This window comes from Staurois parvus, unplaced genomic scaffold, assembly GCF_062004578.1.
Source record: "Staurois parvus isolate SC_StPar_1 unplaced genomic scaffold, SC_StPar_1.0 ptg000172l, whole genome shotgun sequence".
Lineage (NCBI taxonomy): Eukaryota > Metazoa > Chordata > Amphibia > Anura > Ranidae > Staurois > Staurois parvus.
This window is the reverse complement of record NW_028317968.1, coordinates 8471687-8485952: the sequence shown is the minus strand read 5'-3', so window position 1 is coordinate 8485952 and position 14266 is coordinate 8471687. Positions and strand designations below refer to the sequence as shown.

The 14266-nt window shown below is 38.1% G+C and overlaps 1 protein-coding gene across 4 annotated transcripts in view; it reads right to left on the bottom strand.

Moving 5' to 3' along the window:
- TBX4 (T-box transcription factor 4) overlaps positions 1-14266 on the bottom strand; it is a 228245-nt gene that overhangs the window by 168588 nt on the left and 45391 nt on the right. For all 4 annotated transcript variants that reach the window (XM_089676641.1, XM_089676640.1, XM_089676643.1 and 1 more), the window contains exon 3: positions 2404-2498. In XM_089676641.1, the coding sequence (XP_089532767.1) occupies positions 2404-2498 (95 nt within the window). The remainder of the gene's footprint in view (positions 1-2403; positions 2499-14266) is intronic.

The following is a 14266-nucleotide window of genomic DNA, read 5'->3' as shown; positions in this document are numbered from 1 at the left end:
ACAAGGGATTTGCCACCAATTACTAAGTCATGTTTTGTGAAGGGGATCAAATACTTATTTCCCTCATGAACATGCAAATCAGTGCATCATTTGTTAGACATACATTTCTTTTGAATTTTTTGTTGCTATTCTGTCTCTCAGTGTTACAATACACCTACCATTTTTAGACTGATCATTTCTTTGTGAGTGGGCAAACATTCAAAATCAGCAGGGGATCAAATACTTATTTCCTTCACAGTATGTAACTTCAACTGTGGATTCATATATCTCCCTGGCGTTGAGCTTTAAATATAAACAGCAACATTGTTAAAGGATTAGCTAACTTTTATGTACGCTTACACTTTTTTAAATAGGACCCTTATATAGTGAAAAATGCAGTGCGCTGATATACACTAAGCGAAAGCCCTAACCACCTGTATTACCACCTGTATGTATTTTGCAGTACACTCAAGCAAGTATAACCAGGGGCGGACTGACAACTCATGGGGCCCCTGGGCAATAGGGGATCATGGGGCCCCTGTTTCCTTGCCCAAACTCAAAAAAGCCTATGAAAAAGGTACCAGGGGCATCTCATGGGGCCCCCTACTGACCCCGGGCCCTCGGGCAGTGCCCGAGTTTCCAAATGGTCAGTCCGCCCCTGGTATAACCATTACAGTTATAGTAAGAAGGGACTAAGAGCATTAAAGTGGTAATTGAACTCGTTTTTTTAACTTTTACCTACAAGTAAACTTAATAATAAAGCTCACCTGTAGGTAAAATTAATATCTCCTAAATGTGCATTGTTTAGGAGATATTTTCTCTTTTTTTAAAGCCTGCGCATGCACTCTAAAGGAACTGCATACCCGTGCCGTTCCTTCAGAGTACTGTACCATGGCCTGAGACTCCTGCGTGCAAGCTCAGGAGTGACGTCATTGCAGCCCGGCCTGTCAGATGGCTGTAGCTCGCGACCCGGAGGGAAGACCAGGTGAAGATGGAAGCCTCTGCAGCGGTGACAGCGCACCTCTGGAGGGCTTTGTTTTGAGGTAAGTTTTACACAGTGTGCTAGTATGAAATGGATACTAGCACATTATGACATTACGGTATTCACATGTCTCATTCCATCATATATCCAAAATAAGAGGATTATTACTCATTTAAGGATAGTGGGCAGAGCCAGTATGATTATAATTATTATTAATATACAGGATATATATAGCGCCAACAGTTTGCTCAGTGCTTTACAAAATGAAGGCAGACATTACAGTTACAATACAATTTGGTATAAGAGGAATCAGAGGGCCTTGCTCGTTAGAGTCAGGCAAAATCATTCTTTTACACCCAAGTGGCCAAATGGTGTAGAGCTTTTGACCCAACAAAGAAGGTAAGGGTTTTGTATGCTAGTCAAAATCCCTACTCAGCAGAAACTATGGCTTCCATAAATTTCTCTGATGTTGGCCAAAATGTCTAAAACAGCTATAGGTACTTTGGAATAAATGGTTTTATAATAATAGGCTATGTTTGCACTATACACCAGTGGTTCTGAACGTGCATGTGGCCATTGAGGTGAAGAAATGATTGGCATGTTCACTGTCCTAAAATGAGCAATAATCCTCTTCATTTTGGGATATGTGCTGGAATAGGACATGTGAATACTGTCTGTTCTAAGAAGGCTCTACTGTGCTACATAGCACACTTTTAAAGGCTACGTGTGTAATTCCAAAAGAGAGAGGAACTGAAAACCTATACATTTCTGTGTGAGTCTATTTTTCCAATCTGCCTCTAAAGGGAACCTCTGAGGATAGAGGTTAGCTGTTATTCCTTTCCCTGCTTTTTAACCATTCTGCTTACATTTTCAGGTCAGTGGGGTTGATTTACTAAATCAAACAGACTGTGCACTTTTCAAGTGCAGCTGCACTAATTTTCTCAGAGCTTAGTGAATGTGATGAAGCTTCACTTTGTAAAGAATACTCAATCTGATGCAAGGAAAAAACATAACTTTTGATTGCGCATGACTTCATTGATGGAAATCAGCAGAGCTTCAGCAATTTCACTAAGCTCTGGGGAAAATGAGTGCAACTGCACTTGAACAGTGCATAGTCTATATGCCTTTAGTAATTCAACCCCAGTGATTGCTAAGTAGGGAACCAAAGATGAAGATGGCAGCCTAAAGCTCCAACTTAAATAACAATGCATAGTATTTGTCCTATAAATGTGAACCTTTAGTATTGTAAATTATCTTACAATAAGTTTCTACAAAGAAAATACTACTTTTTTTTAGTTATGTAATGATGATTCTGCACTTTTTGGATCTTTCATGCTTTCAGAATGCAGACCCTGTAATTGAGAGCTACACATTTGTAGAGCAGTCTGAACAAGGTAATACTGTAAAATCCCAGCAAATTATGAACTACATTTCTTACTAACCTGCCAGCTTTGGTTATGATCATTTCGGTTCCTGCTTCATGAAACTTTTTCCACAGTTCCTTCTCATGAAGGTAAACTTTGATATTTTCTATTGTCTGCAAATTGAAAAGGACAAAGGTTGTTAAAAATATTAGTAGTCTTTAATGTCATATACAAAATTTACATTGGCAGTTGTAATACACCTAAAGGAGAGTATTCTTACTTCACTGTCACACCTATGTAATTGCAACATGAGCTTATGAGTATGCTCTTGTTTTTACATGTACTACCACATATTTATGTACATTTTCAAAAGACATGTTTTGTTTATATGTTGGGGAACATATAGAACAAGGTATTTAGTCTGAACCAAAGCATGGGTTGATATTCATAAACTTGCTCAGGGCAACTGGAGACCACAAATATCCCTAGTGTGTGTCTGAATTTTCTCTTTTTTTCCCTAAAGGTCTTTAGTTGTCTTGAACGAGCATGTACTTTCTGTGAATTACTGTACTATTAAAGGAAATCAGTACAGGGATTAATTAAGAAGTTACTATTGCTGGCTCTTTTTAAAAAAAAATACTAGTTGCCCATTTGTCTTTGGCTTCAAGACTTTCAAAGTCACTGATTATTGGTGAGCCAAACCTACTGTATCTGGGTTTGGTTCAGTGTTAGTTTGTTGAACTTTGCATATGGTGAACTTTGTCAAATTTGAACTCAATGGGCATTTTCTAGTCTAGAACCGATGGGTTGACAGACAAAGGGACAGACATAGGGAGCTGGGCAATGCTCCTGGGGGACAAGTACTGGTGGGAAATTTAAAATTCTATTTGCGGGAAGAGCAATTTTAATGATGCTTAAAGAGAAACATTACAAATGCAAACTTAATTTAAATAACATGTTTGGGGAATGCCCTGGACCTACATGTGAAATTTTATGCATCCATATATACAATATACTTCAGCAAAATATATTTATTTAAAAAAATCTGTTTAAGTTAGCTGATAAGTGACAGTACCTAGATGCTTTGTTCTGTTTGCAAAAAAAAAAAGAGATTCTCTTCATCTTTGCAGACCCTTATCCTAGATGAGGGTCTGGTATGGATGTTAATGGGGGACCCATGAAAATAGAAAATGCTTGAGGTCTCCCACAAAATCAATGCCTACCATATCTGAACATGCAATCTGGCAGGCCAAGAATGGTGGGCAGGGCATGCATCCCCCCTCTTGAACTATACGTGGCATTGGAGGGGAACTATACTATACATTGGAGGGGATTTGTGCTGGGTAGGTGGAATTAGTGGGGATAGAAGATTTGTGCTTAGAGGGGTATTTTGAGGCAATGAGGATTTGCACTAAGTGGGGGAATTATGGGGGAAAGATGATCTGTGCTGGGAGGGGGATTTGGGGGAGAAGATTAGTGCTGGGGGGATTTGGTGAAGGAGAGGATTTGTGCTGGTGGAAGGATTGTAGGGGGAGAGGTTTAGTGCTCGGAGGTGGGAGTTGGAGGGGTGGATTATTGCTGAAGGGAACTTGGGGGGGTTGTCCTGGGGAGGGGGGATTTAAGAGAGAGAAGATTTGTGTTGAAGGGATTTTGGGAGGAAAGTTTAGTGCTGGGAGGATTTGGGAGAGGATTTGGAGGATTTGTGCTGGGGGAGGTGAGGATTTGAGATATAAGTTGGAATTTGTGAGAAAAAGGATTTGTGCTTGAAGGGTAAGTATGGGGGAAAGGGACATTTGTTCTAAGAGGTTACACAACCTAGATACCTGTGCTCTCTTCATTTTGTACTCTTGACCTTGCACTCTGCACAGTACACACCCCAGACCCAAGAATTTTATGCATTATGTACCCTGACCCCTATATTCTGTGCCTTATACAATTTCTATGATTTTAAGGGGGAACCCATGCCTTTTTTTTCTTATGTGTCAGCAACTATCCTCACCTCTTTGTTTACATCCAACTGTAAGCTTGCATCTCTGGTTGAGAGCTGAATGGGCCAGGCATGGATGACTAACTGGTTGTTAGGATGCTGGAGACCACCAGCTTCCTAAAAACCAGTCAGAGCAGGAAGCTGTCATAATTAGTAATGGTAGTAATGCTGCTGCTAATGTTTCACTTCCCCCTGTATGCAAGTTTGACTCTGGCAAACACACCAGTTAGTGTGGCCATTTGAAGAACTCCAAATATGAAAATCTCACACCTATCACTGACATATAGATTACATTTCTTCAGATTAGAATGTCACAATAAAGTCAAAACTACCGACCAGTGTACTTATTCCAAATCAGTGTTTTAGTCAGTATAAACAATTGTAGTAAAATGATAGCCAAGCAAGTAGCATTTCAGAAGGAAAGGTCAACAATGGCAACTTCCATATTCTTTCAGTACATGTTACCAGAGAAAGAGAATAGCAAAAATTATTTAATGGGGACATTTCAGAAATTTACTCTCATTTCTTGTTGCCTCTCCAGGATAGGAAGTAAAGGAAAATCTTCCCAGTGGGAAAAAGACCTGATGGGGGATTTACCCTTCCTTTATCTATATCTGAAAAAATGTTTTGGCATCACATACACTTTGAAGTGGGTAAGGATAACCCTAGGAAATATTGCTTTTAATGTATCCATAGCTATATATTGTGCTTCATAGGTTACATTAGAGTGGGGGTCAGCAACCTGACCATCGATAGCAGGCAGGTGACAGTTAGATTGTGTCCCTTGGTTGCTGACCCCATAAATCTGGATGGACAGTAGGGGTGGCATTTAGTGGAACTGATGGGCTATATTTTCCTTCCTGCAGTAGCTAAATGCCAACAATGCCCACTTTTCCTCCTTTCTTTCCCACTGGCATTCATCTGCTGCAGGGAGGAGAATACAGCCCATCGGTTCCACTCAATGCTGCCCCCGCTGCACCTCCTCTCCAAGTTTCTCATTTTGTGATCTGCCAGGTTCTCCTCCTCAACCCTCTCACCAGCTGCTGCAGAGGATGTTTCTGGATGATGAGTGAGGAAGGGGCAGATACATATGACATTTACCAGACCCTTCCTTTTCTGAATGATTACAATCAGTGATTGGTACTGATAACTATCTATGTCCAGTCATAACTGAAGCATAGTAAATTGGGTTTACTATGCTTCAGTTTGTGAATGAACAGGAAGCCACTCAGCACAGAACACTTCCCAGTCATTCACTGTCCAGTGCAGCTGAGGCTGCAGAGAAAGGGACTGAGGAATCTTTGTACTCAGCCCCTTTCTCTGTCTCACAATTGAGATATCAGGGGTCTGTTTAGACCCTTGATATTTCACCAAAGTCCCTCAATGGGACTCCTGAAACAATTGTTAAAAAAAAATTAATATTGTAAAAAACATGTTTAATTTAAAAAATAATAAAAAAATTATTATACAAATAAATAACTGCTGACACGATTCACTGCCCTACTTATACCATCCATACACCATCCACTGCTCTACTGACACCGCCCCTTACCCTACTGACATCATCCTCTGCCCTGCTGACACCGTCCTCTGCCCTACTGACACCATCCACTGCCCTACTGACACTGTCCACAGCTCTACTAACCTTGTCCACTGCCTTCTGACACTGTTCACACACCATCCATTGTCCTCCTGACACCATCCTCTGCCCTACTGACACCATCTTCTACCCTACTGACATTGTCCACTGACTGTGTCCACTGCCCTACTAACACCTTCCATTCACCATTTACTGCCCTACTGACACTGTTCACTGCTTACTGACTGACACTGTCCACATTTATGGTAGGCTAGGTTTATATTTTTAGAGTGACATTTGTTTTATTATATTTTTAAAGTTTTCTTTACTACTTAGGTCTTGCTAGTTAATTTCTTTAAAAAAAAATGGTTGTCAAACCCCAGTGATCTTTGATCTCTTTAATGTTGTTAAGCTACATCTTTATCTCTCACAGGTTGCCTACCCATGCATTAGGGCAATACTTTACAGAGGTCCTGCCCATAACTTCTTGTCTGGGCTGGTTGGCATTTCCATTGGAAAAACAGACCAGAAGTGATGTCACTATGGGTTGGCTGAGCATGATGCTGAGAGAGGCTTGCATTTCTGGTGACCCCCAGCTTTTATATTGGTGTGCTAGCTTTCTTTTTAATGTGTTCAAATGGAACACATTTTTTTTAGTTTATAGGTACATTAAAAATATATTTTATCTGTATATCTGCCTAAAAACTGAAGTCATGAGTGTTTCCAGAGGAATAATTCACTGGAAAATGTCAAATTACTTTCATCTGCAGACTGCATATGACATGGCTGGTTACCAATACTGTAGAAATTTTAGTCTCCTAAACATCTCAATCCTTGTAAATGAGTACATGAGATAAACGTTTTTCTTATAAATTAGTCATGTGTATTGAAAGAAATGATCCAATACTTGCTATAAAGAAACAAGCCTGCAGTTTGCATGACATTATATTAGTGGGAATCATTAATGTATGGACATGTTTATTGACGCGTCCCTTTGCTGTATGCTCTTGCTTAATTACTAGATGCCACAGAAATATACAAAATTTGGGAAGATATATGTAAGGTCAGGTCAGGGATTGTAGACCCTCTGTGATGTCTGCACATTTAGTGGAGGTGTAAGCTGATGAACACATTGTAAGCAGCCACCTGATATGTACCTTGGGCACCCTGCAAGGGGTGATAGGCTTTGCAGCAGGATACTTTCCAGGTTGCTTCCCTGGGATACAGCTAGGAAATGGCAACTGACATTGCAAAGAACCAGGGCATTATATAGAAGAAACAGATCCTGTAAGTGGGGACAGGTCAGAAAACAGGGCATGCAGCAGGTACTAAGTCAAGGTTGACAAGAACTGGAACACTGAAACAGAATAACACTGGATGACACAGGAAGTACTAGAGGAACAGGTCACTGGGTGACATGTGATGTTCATTGGGTGACCCAGGGGTCACTGAAAACACTGGTGTACAGGGAATGGTGGAAACACAGAGATGCTGGGGTATACTGTGCTGCAACATTACCCAAATTCAAGCGGGCTGAGGTTGCCTGGTGGAAAATGATAGCAAGAATTTGATTAGCTGCTAGGGGCAATCTCTCCCATTTTCCTTTCCACCAGTTCAACCAGCAATTTCATTGGGCCTTAGAAGAGAACATAGATTTCCAATTCAGTGGTAGAATGTATGGCTTTTTAGAACAACATCCACTCAGCTGGGTTAGTATAGTCAACAAAATGATAAGATGTGCACAAGTTCCCAATTGTTATCATATATACATATATATACATATCATATATATGTTTGTTATCTTTCCCTTTAATTTTTTGTAATAATTTTTTTTTACTCAAAATTGGTTTGTTAATACTTAGTTGTCAGAAAAATGCAACTCCAACAATTTACTATTAGTGATTTCCTTACTGAAACATCACGCTAAAATTATAAACCACTGCTGGTCAGTGTTCAGTGAGCCAAAAAGATCAAGGAACACAGCTATCCAAGCAACTATGCAGGAACATTATTATTATCTGAAGCAATCTTACATAGGGAGATTTTCATCTGTACGGAAGTGAATTCTTACCTAATGAATATTTTCCTGTAATGGAAATATATTGTTAAATAATAAAGAAACTGAAACATTTTCTATCTATCTATCTATCTATCTATCTACCCATATGGAAGAAAAATGTATATGAAATATGTTTTAAAAATGTTCTTCCAAAAAATATATTGACATATATTTGAAATGCTAGAATTTTGGCCATATTCCATATATTTCAATATATATATATATATATGTATATATATATATATATATATATATATATATATATATGTATATATATATATGTTGTATGTTGAAAAGCGTTTTTATTACAAAATATATGAAAATATTTTTAAAAATACTTTTCAAATATAATGTCTTCAAAGATACAAATCTACATTTACAAATCTACGGAAAAATATATGTTAAACTGACTTTTTTATATGTTACTATATATATATACAGTCATGGCCGAAATTGTTGGCACCCTTGATATTTCTCCAGGAAATCATGTATTTCTCACGAAACGTATTGCATTAACACATGTTTTGCTATACACATGTTTATTCCCTTTGTGTGTATTGGGACAAAACAAAAAAAGGGAGGAAAGAAAGCAAATTCGACATAATGTCACACAAACCTCCAAAAATGGGCTGGACAAAAGTATTGGCACCCTTTCACAACTGCGGATAAATAAGAATGTTACAAGCATGTGATGCTCCTGTAAACTCACCTGGGGCAAGTAACAGGTGTGGGCAATATAGAAATCACACCTGAAAGCAGATAAAAAGGAGAGACGTTCACTTAACCTTTGCATTGTGTGTCTGTCTGTGCCACACTAAGCATGGACAACAGAAAGAGGAGACGAGAACTGTCTGAGGACCTGAGAACCAAAATTGTGGCAAAATATCAACAATCTCAAGGTTACAAGTCCATCTCCAGAGAACTAGATTTGCCTTTGTCCACAGTGCGCAACATTATCAAGAAGTTTGCAACCCATGGCACTGTAGCTAATCTCCCTGGTCGTGGACGGATGAGGAAAATTGATGAAAGATTGCAACGCAGAATAGTCCGGATGGTGGATAAGCAGCCCCAAACATGTTCCAAAGACATTCAAGCTGTCCTGCAGGCTCAGGGAGCATCAGTGTCAGCGCGAACTATCCGTCGACATTTAAATGAAATGAAACGCTATGGCAGGAGACCCAGGAGGACCCCACTGCTGACACAGAGACATAAAAAAGCAAGACTACAGTTTGCCAAAATGTACTTGAGTAAGCCAAAAGCCTTCTGGGAAAACGTCTTGTGGACAGATGAGACCAAGATAGAGCTTTTCGGTAAAGCACATCATTCTACTGTTTACCGAAAACGGAATGAGGCCTACAAAGAACAAAACACAGTACCTACGGTAAAATATGGTGGAGGTTCAATGATGTTTTGGGGTTGTTTTGCTGCCTCTGGCACTGGGTGCCTTGACTGTGTGCAAGGCATCATGAAATCTGAGGATTACCAAAGGATTTTGGGTCGCACTGTAGGGCCCAGTGTCAGAAAGCTGGGTTTGCGTCCAAGATCCTGGGTCTTCCAGCAGGACAATGACCCCAAACATACGTCAAAAAGCACTCAGAAATGGATGGCAAAGAAGCGCTGGAGAGTTCTGAAGTGGCCAGCAATGAGCCCAGATCTAAATCCCATTGAACACCTGTGGAGAGATCTTAAAATTGCTGTTGGGAAAAGGTGTCCTTCCAATAAGAGAGACCTGGAGCTGTTTGCAAAGGAAGAGTGGTCCAAAATTCCGGGTGAGAGGTGTCAGAAGCTTATTGATGGTTATAGGAAGCGACTGATTTCAGTTATGTTTTCCAAAGGGTGTGCAACCAAATATTAAGTTAAGGGTGCCAATACTTTTGTCCAGCCCATTTTTGGGGTTTTGTGTGACATTATGTCATATTTGCTTTTCTGCCTCTGTTTTATATTTGTTCCAATACATACAAAGGGAATAAACATGTGTATAGCAAAACATGTGTTAATGCAATACCTTTTTTGTGTGAAATACTTGATTTTCAGGAAAAATATCAAGGGTGCCAACAATTTCGGCCATGACTGTATATATATATATATATATATATATATATATATATATATATACAGTATATATATATATCTTTCTATTTGTCTGTCTGCTATCTCTCTGTCTACTATCTAGCTATCTGTCTATCTATCTATCTATCTATCTATCTATCTATCTATCTGTCAACCCATATGGAAGAAAAATGTATTTGAAATATGTTTTAAAAATATTCTTCCAAAATATATTGACATATATTTGAAATGCTAGAATTTTGGCCATATTCCATATATTTCAAAATATATTTCAATAAATAAATAAATAAATAAATATATATATAGTATGTTGAAAAGCGTTTTTATTACAAAATATATGAAAATATTTTTTAAAATACATTTTGAAATATAATGTCTTTAAAGATACAAATCTACATTTTTGGAATAATGCATTTACAAATATATGGGAAAATATATGAATATATGTTAAAATGACTTTTTTTATATGTTAACAAAAAAAAAATATACATATATATATATATATATATATATACATATATTTTTTTATTTTTTTTTTATTAAAATATATTTTGAAATATATTGAATATGGCCAAAATTTTAGCATTTCAAATATATGTCAATATATTTGGGAAGAATATTTTTAAAATATATATATATATATGTGGGTATCTATCTATCTATCTATCTATCTATCTATCTATCTATCTATCTATCCTGAATGTCAATTTCTATATTGAGAGTTATTTTTTTTCCTATAAAAATATGTTTTCTATACATTGTTTTGATATATATACAGCAGTTAATTTATTCAGTATACGTATATATTTCTCTATCTCACTGAGATAGACCTATAGTACTTAATAAAAGCAAGTGATGTTGCCAGTTTAAGTATGGCTTACAATAGTTTGACTGTGTATTACTGCTGTAATGATAATAAGCACTCCAAGAAGTCAGAACTGGTTATCACACATCTAGATATTACAGCTGATAGGTTATTGTTCTCTTATTCCTTGCGAGAAAAGGTAACAACACTTTTATTGCACATGTGCTGCATCCATTCATTGGATGAATTGGGGAGAAGATAGTGGTGGGTCCCGTCTGCACTGTGCTACACAAGAAAAAATCATTTTTAGCACTTCATTACTGGCTTGTCAGGACGTCTGCATGATGTGGATTCTTCTAGACATGGCTTAGGATTCTTGGAAGCGGGGTGTAAACTTAGCTCCTGTACTGAAGACTTCACAACAGCAAAGAGATTAAACTACATGCACAGGAATATAAAGCAGAGGAATCTTCAGCTCGCAAAAGACTTCAGCAGTTTATAACAGTGTAACTTTTACTGACCCTATGACCATCTGATTTAGCAGCTAAGCAAAGCACATCCGTAAAGCACTTAGGTGAAGCACAGTTTGTTCAAAGATGGGCAGATGTCACCTATAGCCAGCTTATAACTACAACCTGCATTCATATGCAGTACAATGATCAGCAAATTTTCATATATTGCAAGCCTACATTTTTAAAAGCCTGTCTTCCATTTTTAACCAATTTGTAATATTCTGTTGCTATTGAATAATATGCATTTTAGTACACATTTGTACCCAATCACAATAGATTATAGAGGCATGGAGTAAAAGATCCAGTAAAGTATGATCTATAGTGATTTATCATAAAAATATACAGTATCTTGAAAACATATTCATACCCCTTGAAATTGTCCACATTTTGTCATGTTACAACCAAAAACATAAATGTATTTTATTGGGATTTCATGTGATAGACCAACACAAAGTGGCACGTAATTGTGAAGTGGAAGGAAAATTATAAAAGGTTTTCAACATTTTTTACAAATAATTATCTGATAATTATCTAATAAGTGTGGCACTGTATCTAAAGCTGAAACATTTTCTTTTGGATAGAGTAGTGAAGGGTTAAAACCTGTCGGTGTACCCTCACACTTGGAAGAGTAAACCATTCAAGATGGAGGGAAACATTGGCTAGAGATGCAACCAGTCAATACAACAAGTGCCCCATTAGAGTATTTCCCCTATTCTTATTCTGGTGCCAGAATTTCAGCAACCAAAAAGCACAATAGAACAATAATAATAATTATATTAATAATATAACAAAAACTTTAATGTGTCTTTTTTCAAGCTTTTAACCTTGCTGTTGTATAATAGACTCTGTTGGGTTTGTTGCTTTAAAAATCCAGTTATCTCACTGTAAACTCCCACAGTAGCAAATAGCAAAGCAAATACAAATTAAACTGAAGGAAAAGAACTTGACAGACTGAAAATTATGATTTTCAGAAAGCAAAGCAGATCATGATTACCTAAATTTAACCTGACCATATCTATCTGTTTTGTGGCTATTGAGGTCAGGTCCTGCATCACTTATAGTATCAGCCATTAAGTGTTTATATAGAAAAGCTAATATTAAGTTTCAAAGATAGGAATAACAGCATGATACTTTATATTTGGTGTTGAGCTTTAGATTTAATATTTTATTTTAGGGTTTTCTTATGTCAGATGTGCAAAGCTAAACCACATCTGCTGCTAAGAATAATGAGATATAAGTGGTCCTACATACATCAATCTGAGTTATATTTGTATACAAGTATAACATGCTGAACTGTTGCATGGAATGAATGGTAAGCAGAGCCTATTCTGGTACTAAGTATTATGCACAGATATATTTGTTGGCAACTCTGAGATGCAAAACTACTGTATACCTATAATCACCCACCAATAACATGTAAAGGTATGTTTAGCAATGTGCTCAGCATATCAGCCGCATAGTTTAATAAATGAGAAATACCTATATATAAGCTGGTGTTGAAGACATATTATCTATATAGAAGTATATCTGGAAACAACTGTAATATTAAGATTGTATACATGAGATGTAAATGTGTAAAGTCATACCTTGGGATAATTAGAATTGCAAATTCAAACACCAGTCTATAAAATATTCATATTATAAGCCATATCAAATTCCGGAAATATACATTTACTAACATCTAATTCTTTATTAAAGCAAAGATAAATTGTCAGGTTGATAAGAAGCCATTGCATTGTAGAGATGGGACCACTGTGGGCTGATTGATGTTGGCATTTGGTAATGCTTTTTAGGAAAAATTCAAGATTACCATTCTTATTTTTTAACCACTCAGTTAGTTACTGACCCCCAAAATAATACAACAAGAAGTGCTGGGACACCAACACATCTGTTTTGGCTCATCAACTCATTAAGTAGTGAAGAAAAGATAAGGATATCCAACCTACACCTTTAGAAGAAAAATGGCTGCTTTCTGCCTCGAGAAGTTACTTATAATGGAGAATATGGATGTCCTTGATGTTCGAGTCGACCATAAGTTTAACTCGAACATTAGTTGTTTGCGTGTTCTGCGAACGCACAAACAGTTAGGGATTTCGACGAGCTATTCACACACAGCACCCCACAATGTGCTGTGCTCTGACAGTGCATTGTGATTGGCCAAAGCAATGTACCTGACCACAGGCCAGGCACAATGCTTTGGCCAATCACAACACAATTGGGTGTAGCTAGTGCTGATGTCACCGCTAGCTCTGCCCAATTGTTTACATCTGACCATCAAATGTCAGATAGCAGTAAGTGCTCGGCAAGTGCGGATGGGTCTGCGGACGTTGGGGTTTTTTTTTATTTCGGTGAGTTGGTGTTGTTGTGACAACGCTGGACGCCATAATTGACGATGGATTACAATGATGGAACCATTTTTTTTTGTATTTTTTTTAAATAAAGGTCCAAGACTGTCTACTGTCATTTTTTACACTACACTTTTTTTTGTGAATGAGTAGCGGTACCATGCACCACATACTCATTCACATGGCGGGGGCGGGATCTGGGGGCCTCTTTGTTAAAGGGGGCTTCCAGATTCTGATAAGCCCCCCGCCTGCAGACCCCCACAACCACAGGCCAGGTTTGTGGGAAAGAGGCCCTTGTCCCCATCAACATGGGGACAAGAGCCCCCCTGCCCCAAAGCTCCCCCCCGTTGAGGGCATGTGGTCTGGTATGGTTCAGGATTGGGCGTGCGCTCGCTCACCCCCCCCCCCTTTCCTGACCTGCGGGCTGCATGCTCGGATAAGGGTATGGTATGGATAGTGAGGGGGACCCAACAACATTTTTAAAAATAAATTTGTAGTGGAGGTTCCCTTCAAAATCAATACCAGACCTGAAGGGCTTGGTATGGAGGGGGGGGATACCCCAAGCTGTTTTTTTGCAAAAAAAG